A 19109-nucleotide genomic window follows, 5' to 3' on the forward strand; every position below is an offset into this window, starting at 1 on the left:
TTCCCAGATTATATGAGAAAGAGCCGTAGTGTCACTAGCTGCCAGGTACCCGACAGCTGCGCCAGAGACCTAGTTTTTGTTACCTCGCAGCGCCTTGCGGTTGGCAATGTCACCTTCAACCAGCCAGTTGCTAGCTTTGATAAGCTGTACCACGTTGATGATCTGCTTTAGAGCCATCACGGGTGCCGAGATTCCAGTGATAATCCAAGGCCAGGTGCTGTCAATCTTGTTGGCCCTAGCCATCTCCAGCGCGCCAGCGCTCCATGGGCTGGCGAACGAGTCAGTCGAGATCGGCTGCGCAGCGTCGGATCCAGAGCCTGACACGGGTTGGAGAAGGGATGGAGACAGAATAGGAGACGAGAACGAAAGAAGGTATAGGCCAATGAAGAAAAGCTCGTTAAGAGCACAGCAGATGAAGAGAACGGTCTGTAGGCATGGTCAGTTTATGGGGGCTACTCATATGGCTAGGTATAGCTCACCCTGCTGTTGTAGTATTGATACAGGATCCAGCTCCTGCTAGAATCGATCTTCTTGTGACTTTGGCCAGACCCGCCCATGCTGAGGGTAGCGTACATGTGCATGTAATGGCTGGCCATATCCAAGGCAATCAGACTCTGAAAGATAATAGACCAGCGAGGCCACGCCGAGCTCAGGAACACCAGTAAACACGCAGTTGTGCAGCGGTCCGTCACCATATCCAGAACCGCGCCGAAGGTGGTGGACTGGTTGAAGTAGCGTGCTGCATATCCGTCTAGCGCATCCAGCAAGCAAGACACGCTATAAAGAAGGGAGCACGTTCGCGGATGCAGCGGCATGTAGTACAACGAAGCCATTGTCAAAACCACCCGTAGATATCCTAATCCCACGCCACCGGTAAGCGTCCGTTCGGAACATCGTGGAAGATTGACGAGACGGGAAGAAGCTCCTTACCAATAAGGTTAGGGGCAAACAAATATACATTCTCCTTCACTTCCTTCTTGCCCGACGTTCTGGTCTTCTTTGGTGAATTTTCAACGGTACCATTGCCAGCCGGCGACTCATTGCTATCCGACTGAGCGGCCAAAGCAGCCTGTTGTCTTCTTGTGCGGGCAGCCATTGTTGATTCGCTGTACACTGTGACGGATTGGTCAACGGGGCGATCCCCAGCGATAAATAGTCTTACACGGATTTCGGAAGCACTGAAGCTAGAAAACCACGGCGGCGCGAAGGCTAAAACGGGAGGGACAACCGGGGTGTATTATGGAGGAAGCCGGCGATACTGGGTGTTTGTGGGTTGAAAGTATACGACAATCTGTAAACGATTCAGAGGAGTCATGCGTTAGTCAAAGCTATACATGTTGTATAGCACCCCTGTAGGAAGAGAGGTACAATGGGCGATATGGTTATGGAGAATAGGGAGAACTCTGCAAGAACACGTACCTAATCTACGCAAGTTTAACAACGCGTCTCGACCCCGGGCGGGGGAAGGGTACAGAGCCAGAGGATTTAGCGGTTGAGGCGAATGCGGCAATGCCGAGGAAAGCTCGTGGGAGATATTGGCAGTAGTCTATCAGCTCGAGGTCGGAGTGTTAGTTGATCAGGAGATCTCCGGAGAAAGATTTCCAAATTGGCCATGTGTGTCGTTTTGGCGATAAGGTTGATAAGCCCCCGGCTACTAGTAACTAGACTAGCTCGCAGGACGTAGTTCACTCTCGTGCGGTACTTACGCTCTGGAAATCCCTCCACGCCGGTAGATGGATGGGTAGACTATCTTATAGATGGATTGCGACCGGATTCATGAACGGAGGACGGTCACTTTTTCAACAATGAAAAGGAAAAAAAAAGAAGAGAAAAAAAAAGGGTTGATTGTCCACAGTTTGATCAACCCTGGTATTAAGTACGTTGGTAGTAGTACGGAGCACGTAGTAACCAACTAGTTCAGGGAGGACTTTTCGAGCGGGAGTCTCGGAATTGGTTCGTGGGGTCAAAGCTTTCGGGTTCCAAACGAAAAAGGAGCGAAGGTCTCCCAATGCGGTCATCCCCCAGAGTAGCTCAGAATTATGTTTGTTAGTACGTATGTTGCCTGTTTGCTGCTGAAGGCAGCCAAAGCACTACATAGAAACAAACCAAAACTTGCCCGTTTGTGGTTCTAGCCTGAGCCTGAGCCTGAGTCACCGATCTATAAAACCATTCTCTTTATTACTCTGAGCCCGTGAGCTGCTCGGAATGACACAGTGAATCCATTCACTACAACCCCATGGGTTTGTGTTGAAGCCCCACTTCGTGTCCCATCCAACAGAATATAGTCTTAGTTATGTTATTTGTATTGCTTTGATCATTCCGATAATGGTTCTTACACGGATTGGTATAGGTATTGTCTTCTGTGTTTTTAAATTATCCTCTCTCTTAGTCTATCTTGATTCTTGTCTCTCATAGTTCCAGACTTAATTTAAGCCAAAATATCCTCCGTCGCGGTCTGTTTTCCATCTACCTGCCGCCGTGCTTTCGAGATCTGGCGGACTTCAGCTCAGATGGCAATCGAAAAACTCTATTATACTCCTGATTCGAGTAGCCTGCAAGGACTGGCCCATGCTGATGTGATTCAACCGCTCCAGACCTGCATAAAAGCAACTCAGGAAAGGCTGGAAGAAGTTGAAGCGGCCCTCAACCGCTGCCGTGAATACAGTGCACAGGATATTGAGACGATCAGCCGACAGCGTGTCAAAATTATTGAGCTGCAAGACTTGGTCCAGAAACAGAAGATCACAATCAGCAACCAGAGCAAAGCCATTGCAGACCCCAAGAGGATTTGCATTCGGCAGTCCACTATCCCCATGCCAATATTTCCTCTCACTCCCACTCAACAGCGCCCTACCGTAAGGTCTCCGCGTTCAAGCACTCCCCCATCAGCCAGCCCTTCCTTCCCAAGTGTCCTCGCACTCCCTCCTCCTGCGTTTGACATGTCTGCTAGCACTCCACGGGACAAACTAAAGCGTCTGGACGAGAACTCCAAGACGTCTATTAGCCGCAGGAGGAGTAGTTTTCCGATGAGCATTTGTTCTCTAGGCTCTCCATTCGATACTGAAACAGTCATTCGGGTGATCTCGACTAGACTTCAGAGCCTTTTCTCAAAAACGCAGACGTTTGGCCACATGTATACCAACTTTCCTAGCATTCAATTTGACAGCCACTTGAACCCGCAGGTTAAGGGATATGTCATGGGTATCTCGGATAAGATCCATGCGTCAACTTTGCTAGGAAATCCATGCACTAGGCTCTGTGTGGTTGCGAAAGGAATTAACTTCTACCTCGTTCACAATATCTTGCAGCCGACAGTCGTCAAGGGGTTCGACGCTTACATGGATAGGGAAATCAAACAGATACAGGAATACTTAACCATAGGTATGTTGAGTAGCCATCAGCTCTTCTTTGCAGAGACTAATCATATGATATAGATACCCCTGCGGTGGTCCGCCATTCGCTGCTCATCACGATAGCACACCATATCCAGGCCATAGTAAAGAAGCCGAGATTTTCCGAATTTAATAAACACAACATCCACTCTCATATGGAAAAGTTGTGGCTGCTCATAGGCCCCCTTACTCATGACCCCTTGAACCAGTATCAGGTGGTCTGGATGGATCTTCAGGACATCTTAACCGAGGCACAGACGCTCGCAATAGATCTATATTCATTACCCTTCGAATATAGTTTCACGTTTCCTGCGGTGAACGACATTTTCGAGCCCGGTACAATGGTCAATTGTGATCAATTTATGGGCGGGGACCCCCAGAGACTGAAGCAGGACAACATCCTTGTTCGTCTGGGCGTCACCCCAACCATTAGTATCAATGATAATTCCACGAGCCCTGCTGACATCAGGCTGGTAGGCCTAGCGAAGGTACTGTTGCGTCCTCCCCCAAGACGCTATACTCAGCTTATCAGTGAGAGTGAGATGCATGCTAAGTGAGTTGCCGTCCGTGACCTTGCCAAATTTTAAATTTTTTTGGTAGTTTCACCATATCTTGTGCTGCATGGGAAATGAGAGAAAACGGAGTATTACAGATGTGAAGATGGCAATGGCTTAGGAGAGAGAGGAAATGGCCCGTTGGTTGAGAACACTGAATGAATGAATTGGACAAAGCGGTTTAGGCTTTCAGCATTGTGATGATGTCAATAGTTGCACGTCAGGATGTGGGGGGGAGGGATTGGTTGTTGAAAAGTGCGATGGCGTTATGGTGGAGTCCATGAGAGCATTTCAAGGATCCCCGGGGAAGTTGTTGAAAAGTATCAGAGGCAAAATCATAGTCCGGGCGACTTTCGGCCCCAAGAATAACATGCCACACATTGCTGTTGATCCGACCCTTCAGAGAGTGCGATAAGTAAGATTTCTCCATGGGGTAAGTTAGGAGCACGGTGGATAAGGAAGATAAGAAGGATTGCATCTAAGAAATTGCCGTTGCATTTCTCCGTCGCAATTGCGCTCGGGCCGCAAAATCATCAATCCCCGCGGTTTCCCGATAAAGCCCTTCTCAGCGTTTTTACATACTCCCTACTCTCAGACGTGAATTCACCTTTCCCCCCTATCTTCAATCCGTCAATGCCTCGACCTTCATGAATCTCACTCCTGCGAAGCGGGTCACAGTCCAGGTCCGGACTCTGGCTGATCGTCGCAGTATGTATACCTTAACCCTTGCACAAACATCTCTAGGGCTTATCTCCGAGATGTCCATGCTGGGGATCGCGTCGCTGGATCTGGCTCACTCATGAGCTCCGACGAATGTTGACTAACACACATCTGCTTCTTAGTTTCTCTGATTCTACCAAAGCGTTGCTACACGTCCAATCCCGCGAATTCTGTAACTAACGACAACCGGGCAACCAAGAGGCCTGAATTTCACGACTACTTTGTTACGCATTTACCATCTTCCTCGCTTCATCCAGATCCCCGAGCGCCAGTAAACTCTTTCTACAAACTTCCTCGCTCCGCCTCCGTTCCTCATACCGGAGAGTCATCTCACCCTCCAGCCTCCTTCCAGCCGCTGGTCGCCCGGGAGACGACTGTCGTCCGCATCCCTCTTCGCAGCGCGAAACACCACTTCGGCGCATCAACTTCCCGTGGAACTCGCCCGGAAAATGAAGATACATATCAAGCTGGCGTGATCGATATTCCTGCATTTGCGAAGCGTCCCCCTGCGTCCCTGACGATCAAACGATCGGGTGCCAATGGATCCCCTGCACCCCGCGAGAGTCAAGGGGCGGAGACTGCTAGTGGCGATCCACAGGTTTTCTATTTCGCAGTATTCGATGGCCACGGGGGAAACGAATGTAGCACGTTTCTACAGCACACTCTTCATGAGTACATACAGGATTCGGCAGCGACGTTCGAGCTCCAGTCCAGTCTGAAGAAAAACCGGGATGGCCATTATTCTAAGGACACAGAGCCGTCTACTGGAGATTTGCCTATTCTGCAAGACGCCAACTCGCAACGAATCGGGGAACTAGAAAAACACCTCGTTCGAGATTGGCGAGCCCTAGTCGGAGGGTACTTCAAGAGATTTATGCCTCCTCACTTCTCACATATTGGAAGAGGTGCCCGCGGGGAGCCAAAGGCACTGTCCAACCTACCTGAAGGTGTTACCATCGAAGAGGTCCTCGAATACGCCTTCCTCTGCACCGATCTGGAATTTGTGTCGGCACAAGCGGCGAAACAAAGCGATGAATTGGAGAATGTGGGTCATCCTTTATATCAGGACAATATCCTCTACGGCCGTGATCGTACACCGTCTCTACACATCGGGGGAGTAAGACGATTCAAGGGAGGTAGCACGGCGAGCGTCGCGCTCATATCTACCCCAACGCCTACCCCTTTCTGGCATCCGTCTAGCCCGTCTAGTCTGTTGGTGTCTCATGTCGGCGACACACGGATACTATTATGCTCTACAGAGACAGGCGATGCCATCCCGCTGACTTCCGACCATCATCCGTCGTCACCGATTGAAGCGAGTCGCTTACGACGATATGCCACTACTTTCGTGACCGACTCGTTTGGAGAAGAGCGCATGAGTGGATTGGCCAACACGCGAGCCTTTGGTGATGTTCAGTCGAAACGGATTGGCGTATCAGCCGAGCCAGAGCTTCGAAGGATTGAGATGGCACCTGCAGAGTACTCATTTTTGGTCCTGATGTCTGATGGTATCAGTGGAACGCTCAGTGACCAAGAAGTCGTTGACATCGTCAAGGAGGCCAGGACTCCCGAGCAGGGGTCGCGGGATGTGGTCAACTTTGCGAACGAAGTGACAAAGGAGGGAGACAATGCTACCTGTCTTGTCGTCCGACTGGGTGGTTGGGAACGACGACTTGAAGGCGGTTTGGGAAGCATGGGAACGAAGGAATCTCGGGAATGGCGCCGACAAGAAGCGACTGATCCGCGTCGGTCACGGCGATGACCGTGAGGAAGAACTTAATGTTAACTTGAGGATATGTACATATTGTTCTTATTTTTACTTTTTTTTTACTTTGATGAGCTTTGGCCCTCTGGTTACACTGTACATATATATATATCCCACATTCACAATACATCGCCGTGTTGATTTGTGTCCGTCTCAACCTAATGCAGCCTAAAATGGAGCAGATCAAAATGCAAGGAAGACGCTATGAGGATCTGATTCGTGCTGACCGCCACGTCATGGCTCGATACCTTCGGTCAGAACATAGCCCCCAAGCCATATCGGCTTTGAAAGCGCCGCAAAACCCGACCCAAGCCTGACAACGCAAAGTATATAAAAACACAAACACGAGTAGCTTGTCCCCAGCCCCCCCCCCAGTATACACAGCCCTAATATCCCATCTCCCTCAGAAGAAATAAAAAAGAAACCCAACTCCCATCACATATACCTCGACAAACCAAAATGACCTCAACCTCAGACTCAACACCCCTAACCCTCTACCGCGGCCTCCCAGGCACAGGAACCTACAGCTGGTCCCCATTCGTAATCAAACTGGAAGTCCGCCTGCGCTTCGCCGGCATACCCTACCGCGTGGAAGCAGGCTCTATACGCAACGCGCCCCGAGGCAAAGTGCCCTACATCTCCATCCCGGCAGAGACCCTTTACGAAGATGGAAGCAAACCAGCTTCGCCGGTCGTTATGGGCGATTCGACCATGATCACAAAGACATTTATTGAGAAGGGGTTAACGAAGGATCTCAACGCGAATCTCTCGGGCTCGCAGAAGCTCCAGGATATGGGATTGAAGGCGTTGTTGGAGGATAAGTTGTATTGGTATAACGTGCGTATCGTGTCTACTTATTTATATCATTACTCTTTCTGGATGGGTCCACCCATGGTGGATGGAAATCTTTTGAAGAGCTGAACATGCGGAGACAATGACAATGTGTACTGATTCTGGAACCAGTCATACGAAAAATGGGTGCTGAACTACTATACCATGCGAGATGTGGTTCTGGCTGCATTTCCCTGGCCTGTCCGGGTCGTGATAGGTCTTCTGGCCTACAGCAAAGTCACGCGTACTCTTACCGGTCAGGGGACGATGCTCTTCTCGACGGAGGAGATCGGGTCCTTGAGGGGGGAGATCTGGGAGCGGATCAATGGTACGCTTGTCGAGGCGAGATCGCGGCATGGAGAACGGGGAGGACAGGGTCCGTTCTGGGTTTCAGGTGGTGAGGAACCGACTGAGGCTGATGCGACGCTTTTTGGGTTTATTGTTTCTGGATTGGTTTGTTATGCGTATGTTCTGTCTCTCTCTCTCTCTCTCTCTCTCTCTATTTCATGTTTCTAGGACTTGTGATGCGTTGCTGATGCTGTTACGTTGGATATAGGGCCCCAAATACGCAGAAGGTTGTTCGGGGATACCCAGCGGTGGTGGATTATGCTCGGCGGATTCATGATAAATACTTCCCTGACTACGCGCTTTGGGCGTGAAGGCAAGGTCGACATCGAATGCTTTAAGACTTCCATCATGCAGGTGATGGGGAATCAAGCAGCAGTGTCTTTCGGGTCAAGCATAGACCTCGTGGCGAACGGAGGGTTGCCATGGCATGAATACTGACACAGACCGGGCCGATATCCCAAGTGATTCATCACACATTTAGCTGGCTTAATGGCACATATCAAAGTGCATACCTGGGGGAGTCTCAGTGAATGAGAAGACCTAGATACCGGAAAACTACAAAGGTTTCATTGCGCTAATGCACTGTACAAATACCTATAAACAAATCATTGCAAAACAAGCCTTCTGGCCCATAAAAAGCAATATGTCAAAAAATGGCACCTACCAGGGGTAGTGTCATCAAAGCCAAGCACCATGTCGAAGCAAGTTTAAATGGTTCGGAGTTAGACGGTGGTTCCGTCACAAATAATCGCACCTAATATCACGCTATTAGATGAAATACCTACTAAGATGTAAGCTTTCGTAGGCATTGACAAATTGAGCACTAAATCGCCTTGGTTCGAGAGAACAAACTGCTGTAAACAGCGTCGACAACGGGTTGCGCAGTGATCTGTTTGCCGCCGAAAAATCGTCCATTCAAGCCTTTGATGGCGTTTTCACCACCCTGGACGCGGTCGAACTTCAGGTAGATATCGCCTTGCGAGTTAGGATCTAGTGCAATGTGAACAACATGGCCATATTTTTCTTCGCACTCAGCGCGGACGTCATCCTCTAGCTCTTTAATCCAGCTTTCACCTTCTTCCCTGTATAAAGTGTTAATATCCATGGCTTGCAAAGAGATTTATAGGGATAGACTTACTCGCCAGGATCAAACATATTACGAAGCATAACACACCGACTCGCCATGTTGACGTTGACAGGCAATGGCTTGGTTTCTGTTTTAGGCCGAAGCACCTTCTGCTTATCGTCGGCGGACGACTCTGAGGGTTCATCTGTTCTTGCGAGTTTCCTCATCAATGCGTCCCTACTATAGTTGTTGAAGTTTACACCAGCAACATCCGTATCATCCAAAGCACTAGCACCGGCCCCTTTTTCAGAATCTCGGCCGCCAGCACGGTCGAAGTTGCTAGTACCACCGGCCTGGATACCACGGCCTCCATGGCCCGAGAATGAAGAGCCCTGGAAATTCTGTTGGTTTGCACCTTGGCTCTGCAATCGTTGAGCACTCGAGTCAGGGGTGAACTTATCGTTGCCAAGGCCAACGCGGATTGCTCGACCAGCAAGGTCAAACCCGTTCATCTTTTCTAGTGCCTCCCGAGCTTGATTGGGATCACGGAATCTAGAAGATACCAGTTAACAACAATGGCATCACAAAAGAAGCGAGGGCTGACACTTACTGGACAAAGCCATAACCTCTGCTTCTACCGGTTTCATCCTTCTGAAGCTGGACAAACTCGAGCTCGCCAAACGGCTCAAAAACATTCTGGAGGTCATTTTCAGTGATGCTGAAATGGATGTTACCCACGTACAACCTGTGAAATGGAGCTGCGTGATTATTGCCACTGCTGGCGTCCGGGTTGCGAGCCTGACGATTCTTTTCCGCTTCAGTTAACTGTGCGATAATTGGAATTCCTAGAAGCTTCTGTCCTGTAAGCTGAATAGCAGGAGCAACGGAATCTTCGTTCTTAAATTCGACATAACCGACACTAAACAATTGTTAGATCACCGACATACCCAATGGAAAATTGAATACTCACCCTTTAGACCGACCACTAACGCGATCCTTGACAATCTGAGCTTCTTTAACCGGTCCAACTTTCTCAAAGAAAGCAACCAGTTCCTTTGTTCTCAGACGTGCCGCAAGCTGTTGTACAAAGATGGTACGTCTGTCGCGCTCATCCTCGTTGAGCTCTGGGGTTCTTTCACGACTCGGGCTACGTCTGCGTGTGTCTCGCTCACGGCGAGAGCGTCGGTCTTCATCCCTCTCGTCCCGACGGGAACGGCCTGAAGGGCGGTAATAGCGGTCATCATTAGGGGATCGAGATCGAGTGCGGGCCCGCCCGCCTCCGCGGTAATAGTCACCACCAGATCGGTAGTCATCACCATAGCGTTCACGTCGAGATCGACGGCGATCACTCTCGCGGCTCCTGCTCCTCTTTCTGCTTCTATGGCTTCCGTTAGCACTGCCATGTTCGCTTCTCGGACTCTTCATGTCTTCATCTCCATCGGCATCACGACGTCGGTCCCGGCTGCGGTCCCGGCGTCTACGATCCTTGTCTCGTGAGCGGTCGCGGTCCCGGCGGTCACTACTATCGGCTTTGGAGCGGTCATCGCGTTCCTGAGACTGTCGTGCATCTTGTGGCGCTGCGGCGGCTGTAGACTCAAGTAGAGCCTCGACATCGAGACCTGACATATTGACGATATGTTGATAACTCTCCCCTGGATGAAGCTGAATGGAAAGGAGAAAAGGAAGATCGTGCGGGATGGATTAAGGTCACTTTTGACTTGGTTAGATGGTGACGGCAGATCAGGCTTGACTTGAGCGAACCCTTCTGTTTCACAGCCTAGTTCCAGATAGAGCGTCCCTGCTCCTAAATAAACGATCTAATCGTTGTAGAATATGATAAATTTTCAAGAGAAAAGGGGTTAGTTATTGAGGGTCAACAGTTCATAGAAGTGGTACGAGATAACAGGCAAGGTTGGGTGGAAATGAAAAGCGGCCTACATCACGTGGAGCCTCTTGGCATTTACTGCCTCCGAACAATTTTCTGAATGAACCATGGAAATATCGCCACAAGCACGGGTATTTAATCTTATGTTCCAGTAAGCATGCTGCTGATGGTAAATGTATTATATATTAGGTGTTATCATCATATACAATCGTATAAACACTATTTGACAAAATGGCCTTGCTGAAGACCACGATCATACTATGCGCATGGGAGGAATCAAGGCCCTGCAATAACAGTTGACCGAATTCACTGTACATGAAGTAAAGTAGGGTAGAACAAAAACTAAGCGTTCGAAATCCTATGTGTTCAGAAACCAACATGAATAAAAGACTGGCCCGCAATCAGCCACAGCATGACTTCGTACTTAGGAGATTTGTGATGAATGCAAACCCTTATGTGATTACGTTCACTGTGTCTTCACATCCTTAGGTGCCGGTGTTTCAAGCTCAGTACCGAAAATACGGTCCCAAAACCGGCTGGTGACACCGAAACCATTGTCGAAGTCGGCAAAATGATGTTGAAGGTGGTACTTCTTGAGCCCCTTATAGTAGAGTGGAAGACTGCAGTACAATATGGTCAATGACATTTTCACAAAACCCGAAGTTCGAATGTGACTCACTTGCGATGATGGAGGAAATAATGGGTCAAGTCATAACATATATAACCGAATACACCGCCACAAAATACTGTTAAGGCGGCGTACCAATCATAGAAGAAGACAGTATGCGCCAGCTTCCAAAACGGTGTAGCGAGGACAACAAACAGCGTTGGTGGCATCACAAGTCGGTATTTGTCCATAGGTAGATAGTGATGAATGCCGTGTAACAGGAAATGGAGGGTCAAGCCAACCCGGTTATCAGGAAGATATCTAGATAAACTTAGCTTAGGAAAATACAGGACTAGAAGAGGAGCTGGGGGCCATACCGGTCAAGATGGAACAGGAATCTATGCAGAAGGTATTCGATCAAAGTCCACAGGAAAAGGCCACTAGTCCAATAGGCAGCTGCAGTAGACGCATTCCCCAGCCCAGCAAACCCGAGCACGGTACCGTAGGTAACAGGTGGCAGCCATATCATGGGAACCACGTACCACGCAGTCTTGCTCAGTGGCTCCAGGAAGTTTCCAAAGAGAGGAGCCGATTCTCCTCCTTTGTAATGGCGCGGACGGTGGATCTGTTGTAAGTAGAACTCTTTGCTGAAGCCACCGTTCCAGAGCTGCATAAGGAGAGGCTTGTTGAGATCTAAGAATTTGTGCATCTTATAATCCTTGGAGTAGTCTGTCTCAATAGATAGATCTTCTTCGCGGGACATTCCAGTTGCGGCATATACTGGGCCCGATGTTCCTCCTACGCCATTTGTCTTAGCGCCATCTATGCTTTCACCTTTGCCAGTCGAATCAGAGGCAATGAAACCAATCAGACTGTCCTCTAGAATGTCGTAGGCTGCTTCCGAGTGTTCGTGAGAGACAGCATCGCGCAGAATTTCTTCGACATCTTTCCCAGCATACTCGAGGATCAAATCACCGCCACCAGGATGATCATCGACAAAAGAGGTAATGTCGTACACTCTGGATCCTAGAGTCACATAGCAAGATTTGGCATTATTGTGAGACTTGACCTCGGTGGAGGTAAACGTTGGCAGAGTCCTTCCAGGCATGGCTGTCAAACGGTAAACGCCCAGATATGGATGCCAATATTTGTAGGGAACAGTAGGAGGGATGAGATATAAGCGTGGAAATTCGAGAGATGTAGTTGGACAGATCACACCACACCTAAAAAACGTAATGGGTAATCGGAAAGGAGTGGCGTGAGCTTCAAAATAATATCCAGGGTCGCGGGTCCGGTGGCTCCGACGGGTAGAGGAAGGGGCACCGAAGGGAAAGAGGATAAAAAAAAAAAAAAAAAAAATTAAGGAATAATATTCGTCTGCGCAACTCGGCTAAAAACAATTTGCGATGTTGCCAATCACCCACGAAAATGAATGATGTTTAAAGGGTAGTATTCATAGATTTATAAACACATATGAACAGCAAAAAGCGGAGGCGATAGGAAGATTCAAAGTCATCTTCTTTCTTGAACATGCTTATGCCGAGGATGGACCAAGTTTGACGCTAGCCTTTCGGAGAAGGTGACCCCTGGCCAGAAGGTTAGTCAGCAGCCCAAAAAAGACGATTAGAGTTTCTACACAGTAATGAGATGCGATAGAAAAGGCTTCGTTGTATGCCAAATAGATGAGTGGGTACGTGAAGCAGTGTACATTTTGTCCCCTGAATGTAGATGTAGCTACGCTTACGTCGTTGTGGTACGGCTAATCCTACGGATCGCATGCCTCGAGTTTTTAAGGGACACCAGCCCGATGGGTTATAATTTAGAATTATACGGCGTATGTAATAATCTATACACTGATTTCACAGGCACAGCCTCAGTTGAGATCAGGTGCATTCTGAAGAATAAGAAGAAAAAAAGGTCTAATGAGCGGCAAAAACCAGGAGTAGTGTCGGAGTAGAGGAGATACATGTACAGCACTTTCAGCCATATTGAACGGAGTATAGAATTCAGCAAAAGCAAGCATAAGCTCTGGGTCTAGATTAAGCATAGATCATTTCCTGCATGGTTGTCCAAGCGCCTAACTTGTCAACTGAAAGGATTTTGGCGACTTGTCATAGGGAGCCTCATAGGGGCTTGGGTAATCTAACGGATTTTCAGCGGTTGATGGCTAGGGGGTGCCGTTAACCTGTGGTCTGGTTCCTTGATATAAACTGATTTGCATTTGGCCAATACAGAGCGCTAGTGGAGTTTAGTACCTTGGCAGTACGGCAGTGTTCCATACCTCTTTCGTATGTACCTACTAGTAGGAGTATGAAGACTCGAGGACCTATCAACATGCAGGCAAAAGTAAACAGAGACAAGAGATGGCGATTAAGGCCCAGAACGAACGCCCTCGAGGCTGTGCGAGGCTTTTCTAATCCTTTCTTGAAGAATTGTTAACTGGGTATAGATGTGCCCAGTGCATCTGCTTAATTACCGTGCATTCGATCGGAACTGCATGGACAATATCATCTTGAGGACCGAGTCCAGATCCTTGCGTTCCCTCACGCATGGGGTGGGGATTTACCAATATTCAAGCCGTCATGGGCAAGGGTTGACATGTAACCTTTTACTACTATATAAGGCTAGAGAGCATAGCTTCCACTCAGTGGAAGATCCATGGATCCTGGTTGATTATATTGAAGACACCCAACGTTCTGGCTGTGAATTAAGGCTTAATACCAGACACTATCGGTCGCTCTCCGCCGAGGGCAGCGAATCCAACAAGACCGTTTTTACCTTCGGCCGGACCTCCAGCGGGGCTGGCTGAATAGATAGACGTTTTTCAGAATCCGAATCAGGATTCAGCTTTGCCTTAGGGTAGCTGATTGAGGTTTGTGGTTATATTGAGACGGTCCTTCTCAGCCTCATTTCTCTTTCGATTACCATTCGTCGTGTTGAATTTTCCCCTCCGCCTGTACCGCGGTTCATCTGGGCCCGGAAGAACTTAAAGGGCGTTAACTTGTTTCTCTTTCGTACTGGAAATGGTACGACTTAAAACCTTCCCATATGCTAAACCTGGTCTAGCGATATGGGGACTTTAGGGTTAAGAGGCCGACTGCGGAGCACTCCTTCCGAAGGACAAGTTCCCGACTAGAGTCCATGTGGTAGGCGGTCAAGGGAGTTTTCGGACAAAATTGAGATTAGTGCATAAGCGGTCTCTCAGCCCGTTCTCCTGTTTCGGCCTTAGTGTAAATGATGGTACGGCTTAGTATGGCTTAGAGGAAAGTTGTACCGGATAGATGGGAATCTTAACCGTTCTTTACCCCTTAATATGGGGAGGCCACAAACCGATGGTATTGTGATTACAATAATCTGGTTGGAGAATCATCGGAGATCCTCGAAACGGTCCACCAACAGACGATCTTCATCAGTGAATCAGTGAGCGTGACCCTGGGATGAATGCATGCGAGCAAAAAGGTAAACACACACACACATACGGAGTACACAGAACTTGGACCACACTCGACTCATCCAAAAAAGTAAGTCAACAATGAAAAACGGGAAAAAAAATAAAATAAGAAAAGACGAGGGGGCACATGAGATACACCATGTCGAAATTCCTATTTTCAGTTCGGAATCATTCTCCTTTCCCCCCTCTCTTTTATCCCTCTCTCTCCCTTTGTCTCCGTTGCTCTCTTTCTTTCTCCCTCTTTTTATTCTTTTTTTTACGTGACAGGTGTTAACTTGTCGGAGTATAAAAGATCAACACCCCAACGAATCTACCAACAACGTCCTCGAGGGACAATTAGCTGACTCGATTGAGTTTGCCTAGGAGATAAAATAACCACAACACTGGGTCTTTTGCCCCCTGTCGATTTACCTGAACGGACTAACTGTCAGAAAAAGTGGAGTTCCTAAAAGCCTTCCGTCAATCATTTTGTCTCGACCGACTGGACCATTTATTTGCTTAGACGCCAACGACGTTAGTACAGGTTTAGTTTCATCAAGAGGGCCAACTTCTCTGGTTCACTTTGCCCCAAGCTCTCAGGTTAAAAGAAGAAGGCAATTCCCCATTGTTCTCCCCGTTTCTTGAACGACATACAACCCCCCCCCCCCCCCCTCCCCCCGCGGTTATTCCGGATCCTCCATAAAATAATGGAAGGCTCAACATTTGAATCCCCTTCCTTCCTGGGAAATCGTTTAATCTCCTACCTTCAGACCCTAACGACGGCTAAGAAGGGATTGCCATTTGGTCTTCCTGTTTGCGTGTCTCCTTCCCACACCATCACTACCACAGATGCTCTGCTACAACTAGCATCGTCCGTTGGCCCACACATTGCAATTCTCCAGATCCACGCGGATATTATTGACGACTGGTCCGACGAGACAGCTCGCCAATTGACCTCCTTAGCCAAGAAACATGGATTTTTGTTGTGGGAGTCTGGCCGCATTCTCAATGCTACCGTCGATATTGTTGGCAGACAGAAAACCGAGTCAAGAGAAGTGAAGAATCAGCTAGTGGACTTGATCCGGAAGAAATACACGAAAGGTGTCATAAAGGAAGCTTCGTGGGCTGTTTTGGGAACTGCATGGGCCTCAGGAGTGGCAGTGGGTAACCAGGAGGCTGATATCTTGATCCCGACCCTAAAAGCTGCCGCTCGAGAGGCTGTGGCGGACGCGGTGCAGACCATCAAGACAGAAATTACAGCCAATAACCCAAGTGAACGCCCATCCACTGGCCATGAATCAATAGCTTTCGGGGATAATGATGCTACTTCACATCTTTCTGAATACGCGGTTTGCGACACCAGCGGTCTAGCACTTCCGCCCCGAAAAGCCTCGACTATATCTCTTACCCAGACGATCACACAGCATACGGAGGATGTAATAGAATCGCCTACGGACTCTGGAGTTTATGAACGGAAGGAAAGCTTTCAAAGCGCAGCCTCAAGTCTATTTGTTATCAGTGAAGATATTCCGCCTCCACCTCTTCTGGCACGTGGCCTTGTCCTGTGTCTGCCGTCCAGTACCGATTCCTCTTTTAAGTCCGATTACAGAAAGAGTTGTTTGGCAGCAGCACGCGCGAATCAAGATTTTGTGATTGGATTTATATGCGGTGAGCTATGGCATCTTGTTTCTCAGAGAAACGATATATTCGACACCGAGTCTCTGGTGCACGAAGAAGACCAACAACAACCTAGTCCCTATGCTTCAGATGAGGAGGAGCCTCGGCCGTGCCTGGCGCTATTCTCGCATGTTCCCCCAAGGCTCAACCTTATAGGGAACGCTAATCTTGAAGATCATGACGAGGAAAATGGAATGGATGAGATGAGCTGCTCTGCGATGAAGGCATCCCAGGCAGACACCACGAATCTACCGTCCATGAAGCTTTTCTACAGTATAGCACATGCACTAAAGCTTCGAGAAGCGTCCACCAAGGACAAGCAAAACGGGTATACCGGCACAAGTAACCAGAATGAATACGAGATCCTGCACATCCCTGTTGTATCTTTGCCTTAGGAGATGCTGCTAAATATTCGGCGTTTTATCCTTCAATTTTTTTTTTCTTTTTACATTCCCTTTGGGTTGCTTTTATTGCCGGGTGATTCGATAGCGCATTCCTTCGTGTCATCAATAGAAATTTCTTTCTCTTTTTTGTTCGTGATTATGGAGTTGGACACCCCTAAATGGATGGAATGGTGAGGTACACGTTATTGAAGTTATACAACTGTTTAATTTAATGTGAAAACAGACATACTGTATAATACAATTCCCAGTACGGAAAAGTATCTTGTTGAAAGGGCAATCGTCCTGTGGAAGTATATTTGAAACTGTACATCTCAGGTTTAATACACAATGCCACTTTCGGAAGGTGCATCATCACATGACGCTATTCCCCGATGAGTTAAGACAATGTTCGTCGATGACCTAGTATTTCAGTTTCCCCACCACTAAACCAACTCTTCGCCATAATCGAATCCCAACCCTTTTACGCATGCTGGAATGCATATAGGCGCGTGCCTATAGTCTTTTCATACGGGGGAATATACGACGTTCTCATAATTGTGTAGAGGGGCATCCAAATAGCAACACAAGCAACAATCATTTCAATCATATCGATGAGAAACAGGAGTATAGGCAATTCTACAGTTCCAATGTGCTTTCAGAACTGTGACGCGAGTAGTGTGAAAAGGGCCTATGTACAAACTTTCACCTCTTGAACTTATACGTCATGGAGACAAGCCATTCTTCATTACCAGTTGAAATAGGAGCTTCACTTCAAACACTGGGGCTTCGCGATACTCAGGACGATCCCCCCTGCCCTCAGTTGATAGGGGAGGCTTTTGCTACTATTAACAATCATAAGGAGGGAAATACTCATTTAATTGGAGCTCAGTCAGCTGTAAAAGTTCTGTTAAGCACCGGGGATGTGATCATCGAATACGTTCCCCCAGACAGCTCTCCTCCTGATTCTCCTGAAAACTCTAGCCACCGTTGGCAGGTCTTAAGTGATGATCTTATGAGGAGCAGTCCCTACTTTCGGGCCTTGCTTGACCCTAATAAATTCTCTGAGGGCAGGGATTTCAGCCAACAGAAGGCCAAGTGGAGCCAGGGTACCACTGCTAAGGGCGGAGAATCTTTATCTGATGATATTTCGATCCGGTATAACTTGCCAACAGTCAGGTTGCCGGTGGATCATCTCCCACAAAAGCTTGGGGCAGACACTATTGAACTGTTCCTCCGAGTGTTATCGTTCAACTCATTTGATGAGGAGGAGAAAGCTAAGTTCGACGGGGAGCTCAGAATTCAGCCTGCCTCATTAGTTGGTAGGTTGGTAGAGCTAGCTGATGCCTTCAACTCTCCTCATGTCATCTGGGAAGCTCTGAAAAGGTCCAGGTATGCTTTTGGGAAAGGAAGAGCTCCCCTGTTGAGATTTGATTCCTCGGTACTGAAACTGAGTGAGGACCGAATTCGGCAAACGATCTTCATAGCGAGGTTTCTTAATGAGTATACCATTTTCCAAATATGGACGCATGCGCTGATCCTCACTGGGTCAAAGTTTTGGGTAAATGGGGTGGAACCACCTACTTCAGCTACCGTCCGCTGGCGGTATCTTTCCGATGGTTTAGAAGGTAAAACTGGCTTTCTTTTATCGTTATCTCAACATGTGGTGTTTAGATGCTAACAGGGTCTATAGAGGAATTATACTATAGACGACAATGCGTTTTAAATACCATTACAGATCTCCAAGCGTACTTTCTCCGCGCTTTTGGCGCATTGGAGGAACCAGAAGGCCCTAAATCAACAAGTGCATCGGTCGCAGTAACTGCAGTCCAATCTCGACAGTATCAATGTCGGTGTGGATTTGGTAATTCCAGTGCCTGTGACGCTTTTCATCTGGGTCAAATGACCCGCTTTTTTACTCTACGCACGAAGACAATATTCTTAGGATCTACCCTAATAGATCCGGATTTTGGCTTAGACTCTGAAGACGAGGATACAGCAGAACGTTCCCAACCATCTGGGCCACCAAGCGACGTAACTTCAATCATCGCCTCGCTCAAACAGTGTCCTGATTATCAAATCGACACGAATCACAATGGTTGTGGCGTGCGACGCCGATTTCTTCCGCCTTTGGATTGTATAGAGCGGTTTGTGGGCGACGGTAGAGGCTTACTAGGCATTGAGTTACAAGACTGGGATAACAATAATTGGCCATCTTCGTCCGGCTCGTGGGCAAACCGGTCACTTCGAAGAGCCCGTGTCATCGATATCCATCTGTCCAGGATCAGTTCTGTGCCAGTCATGTCCTCGGGCTTATCACGATCCTCTCCCCAGGAAGAAAATGCTCGTTTACTTTTTACAGCGAAGAAAAGGAACTGGGAAGCTTGATCTGAACAGTGGACCCGGGTCTGCGGCCCTGCAATTCATCATTATGTCGCCATTACGTCTGCTTGA

The 19109-nt window shown here is 48.2% G+C and overlaps 7 protein-coding genes across 7 annotated transcripts; 4 read left to right on the forward strand and 3 right to left on the reverse strand.

Annotated features, from left to right (window-relative positions):
* Positions 1–69: 69 nt before the first annotated feature.
* ABOM_005119 (CDP-diacylglycerol--inositol 3-phosphatidyltransferase) lies at positions 70–1096 on the reverse strand (the record flags this gene model as incomplete). The annotated part of the gene is made up of 3 exons (XM_022532248.1): positions 70–426; positions 480–856; positions 931–1096. The coding sequence occupies 3 exons, from the start codon at positions 1094–1096 to the stop codon at positions 70–72; spliced, it is 900 nt and encodes a 299-aa protein (XP_022390405.1).
* A 1414-nt stretch (positions 1097–2510) lies between these two features.
* On the forward strand, positions 2511–6428 carry ptcA (type 2C protein phosphatase PTC6; the record flags this gene model as incomplete). The annotated part of the gene is made up of 4 exons (XM_022532249.1): positions 2511–3381; positions 3435–3945; positions 4542–4654; positions 4789–6428. 4 exons carry the CDS (start codon positions 2511–2513, stop codon positions 6426–6428), a joined length of 3135 nt encoding a protein of 1044 aa, XP_022390444.1.
* Positions 6429–6890: 462 nt separating this feature from the next.
* ABOM_005121 (glutathione S-transferase family protein) lies at positions 6891–7921 on the forward strand (the record flags this gene model as incomplete). The annotated part of the gene is made up of 3 exons (XM_022532250.1): positions 6891–7268; positions 7395–7726; positions 7819–7921. The coding sequence occupies 3 exons, from the start codon at positions 6891–6893 to the stop codon at positions 7919–7921; spliced, it is 813 nt and encodes a 270-aa protein (XP_022390443.1).
* Positions 7922–8433: 512 nt separating this feature from the next.
* ABOM_005122 (putative RNA splicing factor (Pad-1)) lies at positions 8434–10302 on the reverse strand (the record flags this gene model as incomplete). The annotated part of the gene is made up of 4 exons (XM_022532251.1): positions 8434–8692; positions 8749–9228; positions 9287–9595; positions 9647–10302. The coding sequence occupies 4 exons, from the start codon at positions 10300–10302 to the stop codon at positions 8434–8436; spliced, it is 1704 nt and encodes a 567-aa protein (XP_022390442.1).
* A 725-nt stretch (positions 10303–11027) lies between these two features.
* On the reverse strand, positions 11028–12276 carry ABOM_005123 (fatty acid alpha-hydroxylase; the record flags this gene model as incomplete). The annotated part of the gene is made up of 3 exons (XM_022532252.1): positions 11028–11181; positions 11241–11489; positions 11546–12276. 3 exons carry the CDS (start codon positions 12274–12276, stop codon positions 11028–11030), a joined length of 1134 nt encoding a protein of 377 aa, XP_022390441.1.
* A 3029-nt stretch (positions 12277–15305) lies between these two features.
* ABOM_005124 (uncharacterized protein) lies at positions 15306–16670 on the forward strand (the record flags this gene model as incomplete). The annotated part of the gene is made up of 1 exon (XM_022532253.1): positions 15306–16670. One exon carries the CDS (start codon positions 15306–15308, stop codon positions 16668–16670), a length of 1365 nt encoding a protein of 454 aa, XP_022390440.1.
* Positions 16671–17382: 712 nt separating this feature from the next.
* Positions 17383–19043, forward strand: ABOM_005125 (uncharacterized protein; the record flags this gene model as incomplete). Its single annotated transcript, XM_022532254.1, has 2 exons — positions 17383–18283; positions 18349–19043. 2 exons carry the CDS (start codon positions 17383–17385, stop codon positions 19041–19043), a joined length of 1596 nt encoding a protein of 531 aa, XP_022390439.1.
* Positions 19044–19109: the final 66 nt, after the last annotated feature.

This window comes from Aspergillus bombycis (assembly GCF_001792695.1).
Source record: "Aspergillus bombycis strain NRRL26010 chromosome Unknown contig00029, whole genome shotgun sequence".
NCBI lineage: Eukaryota > Fungi > Ascomycota > Eurotiomycetes > Eurotiales > Aspergillaceae > Aspergillus > Aspergillus bombycis.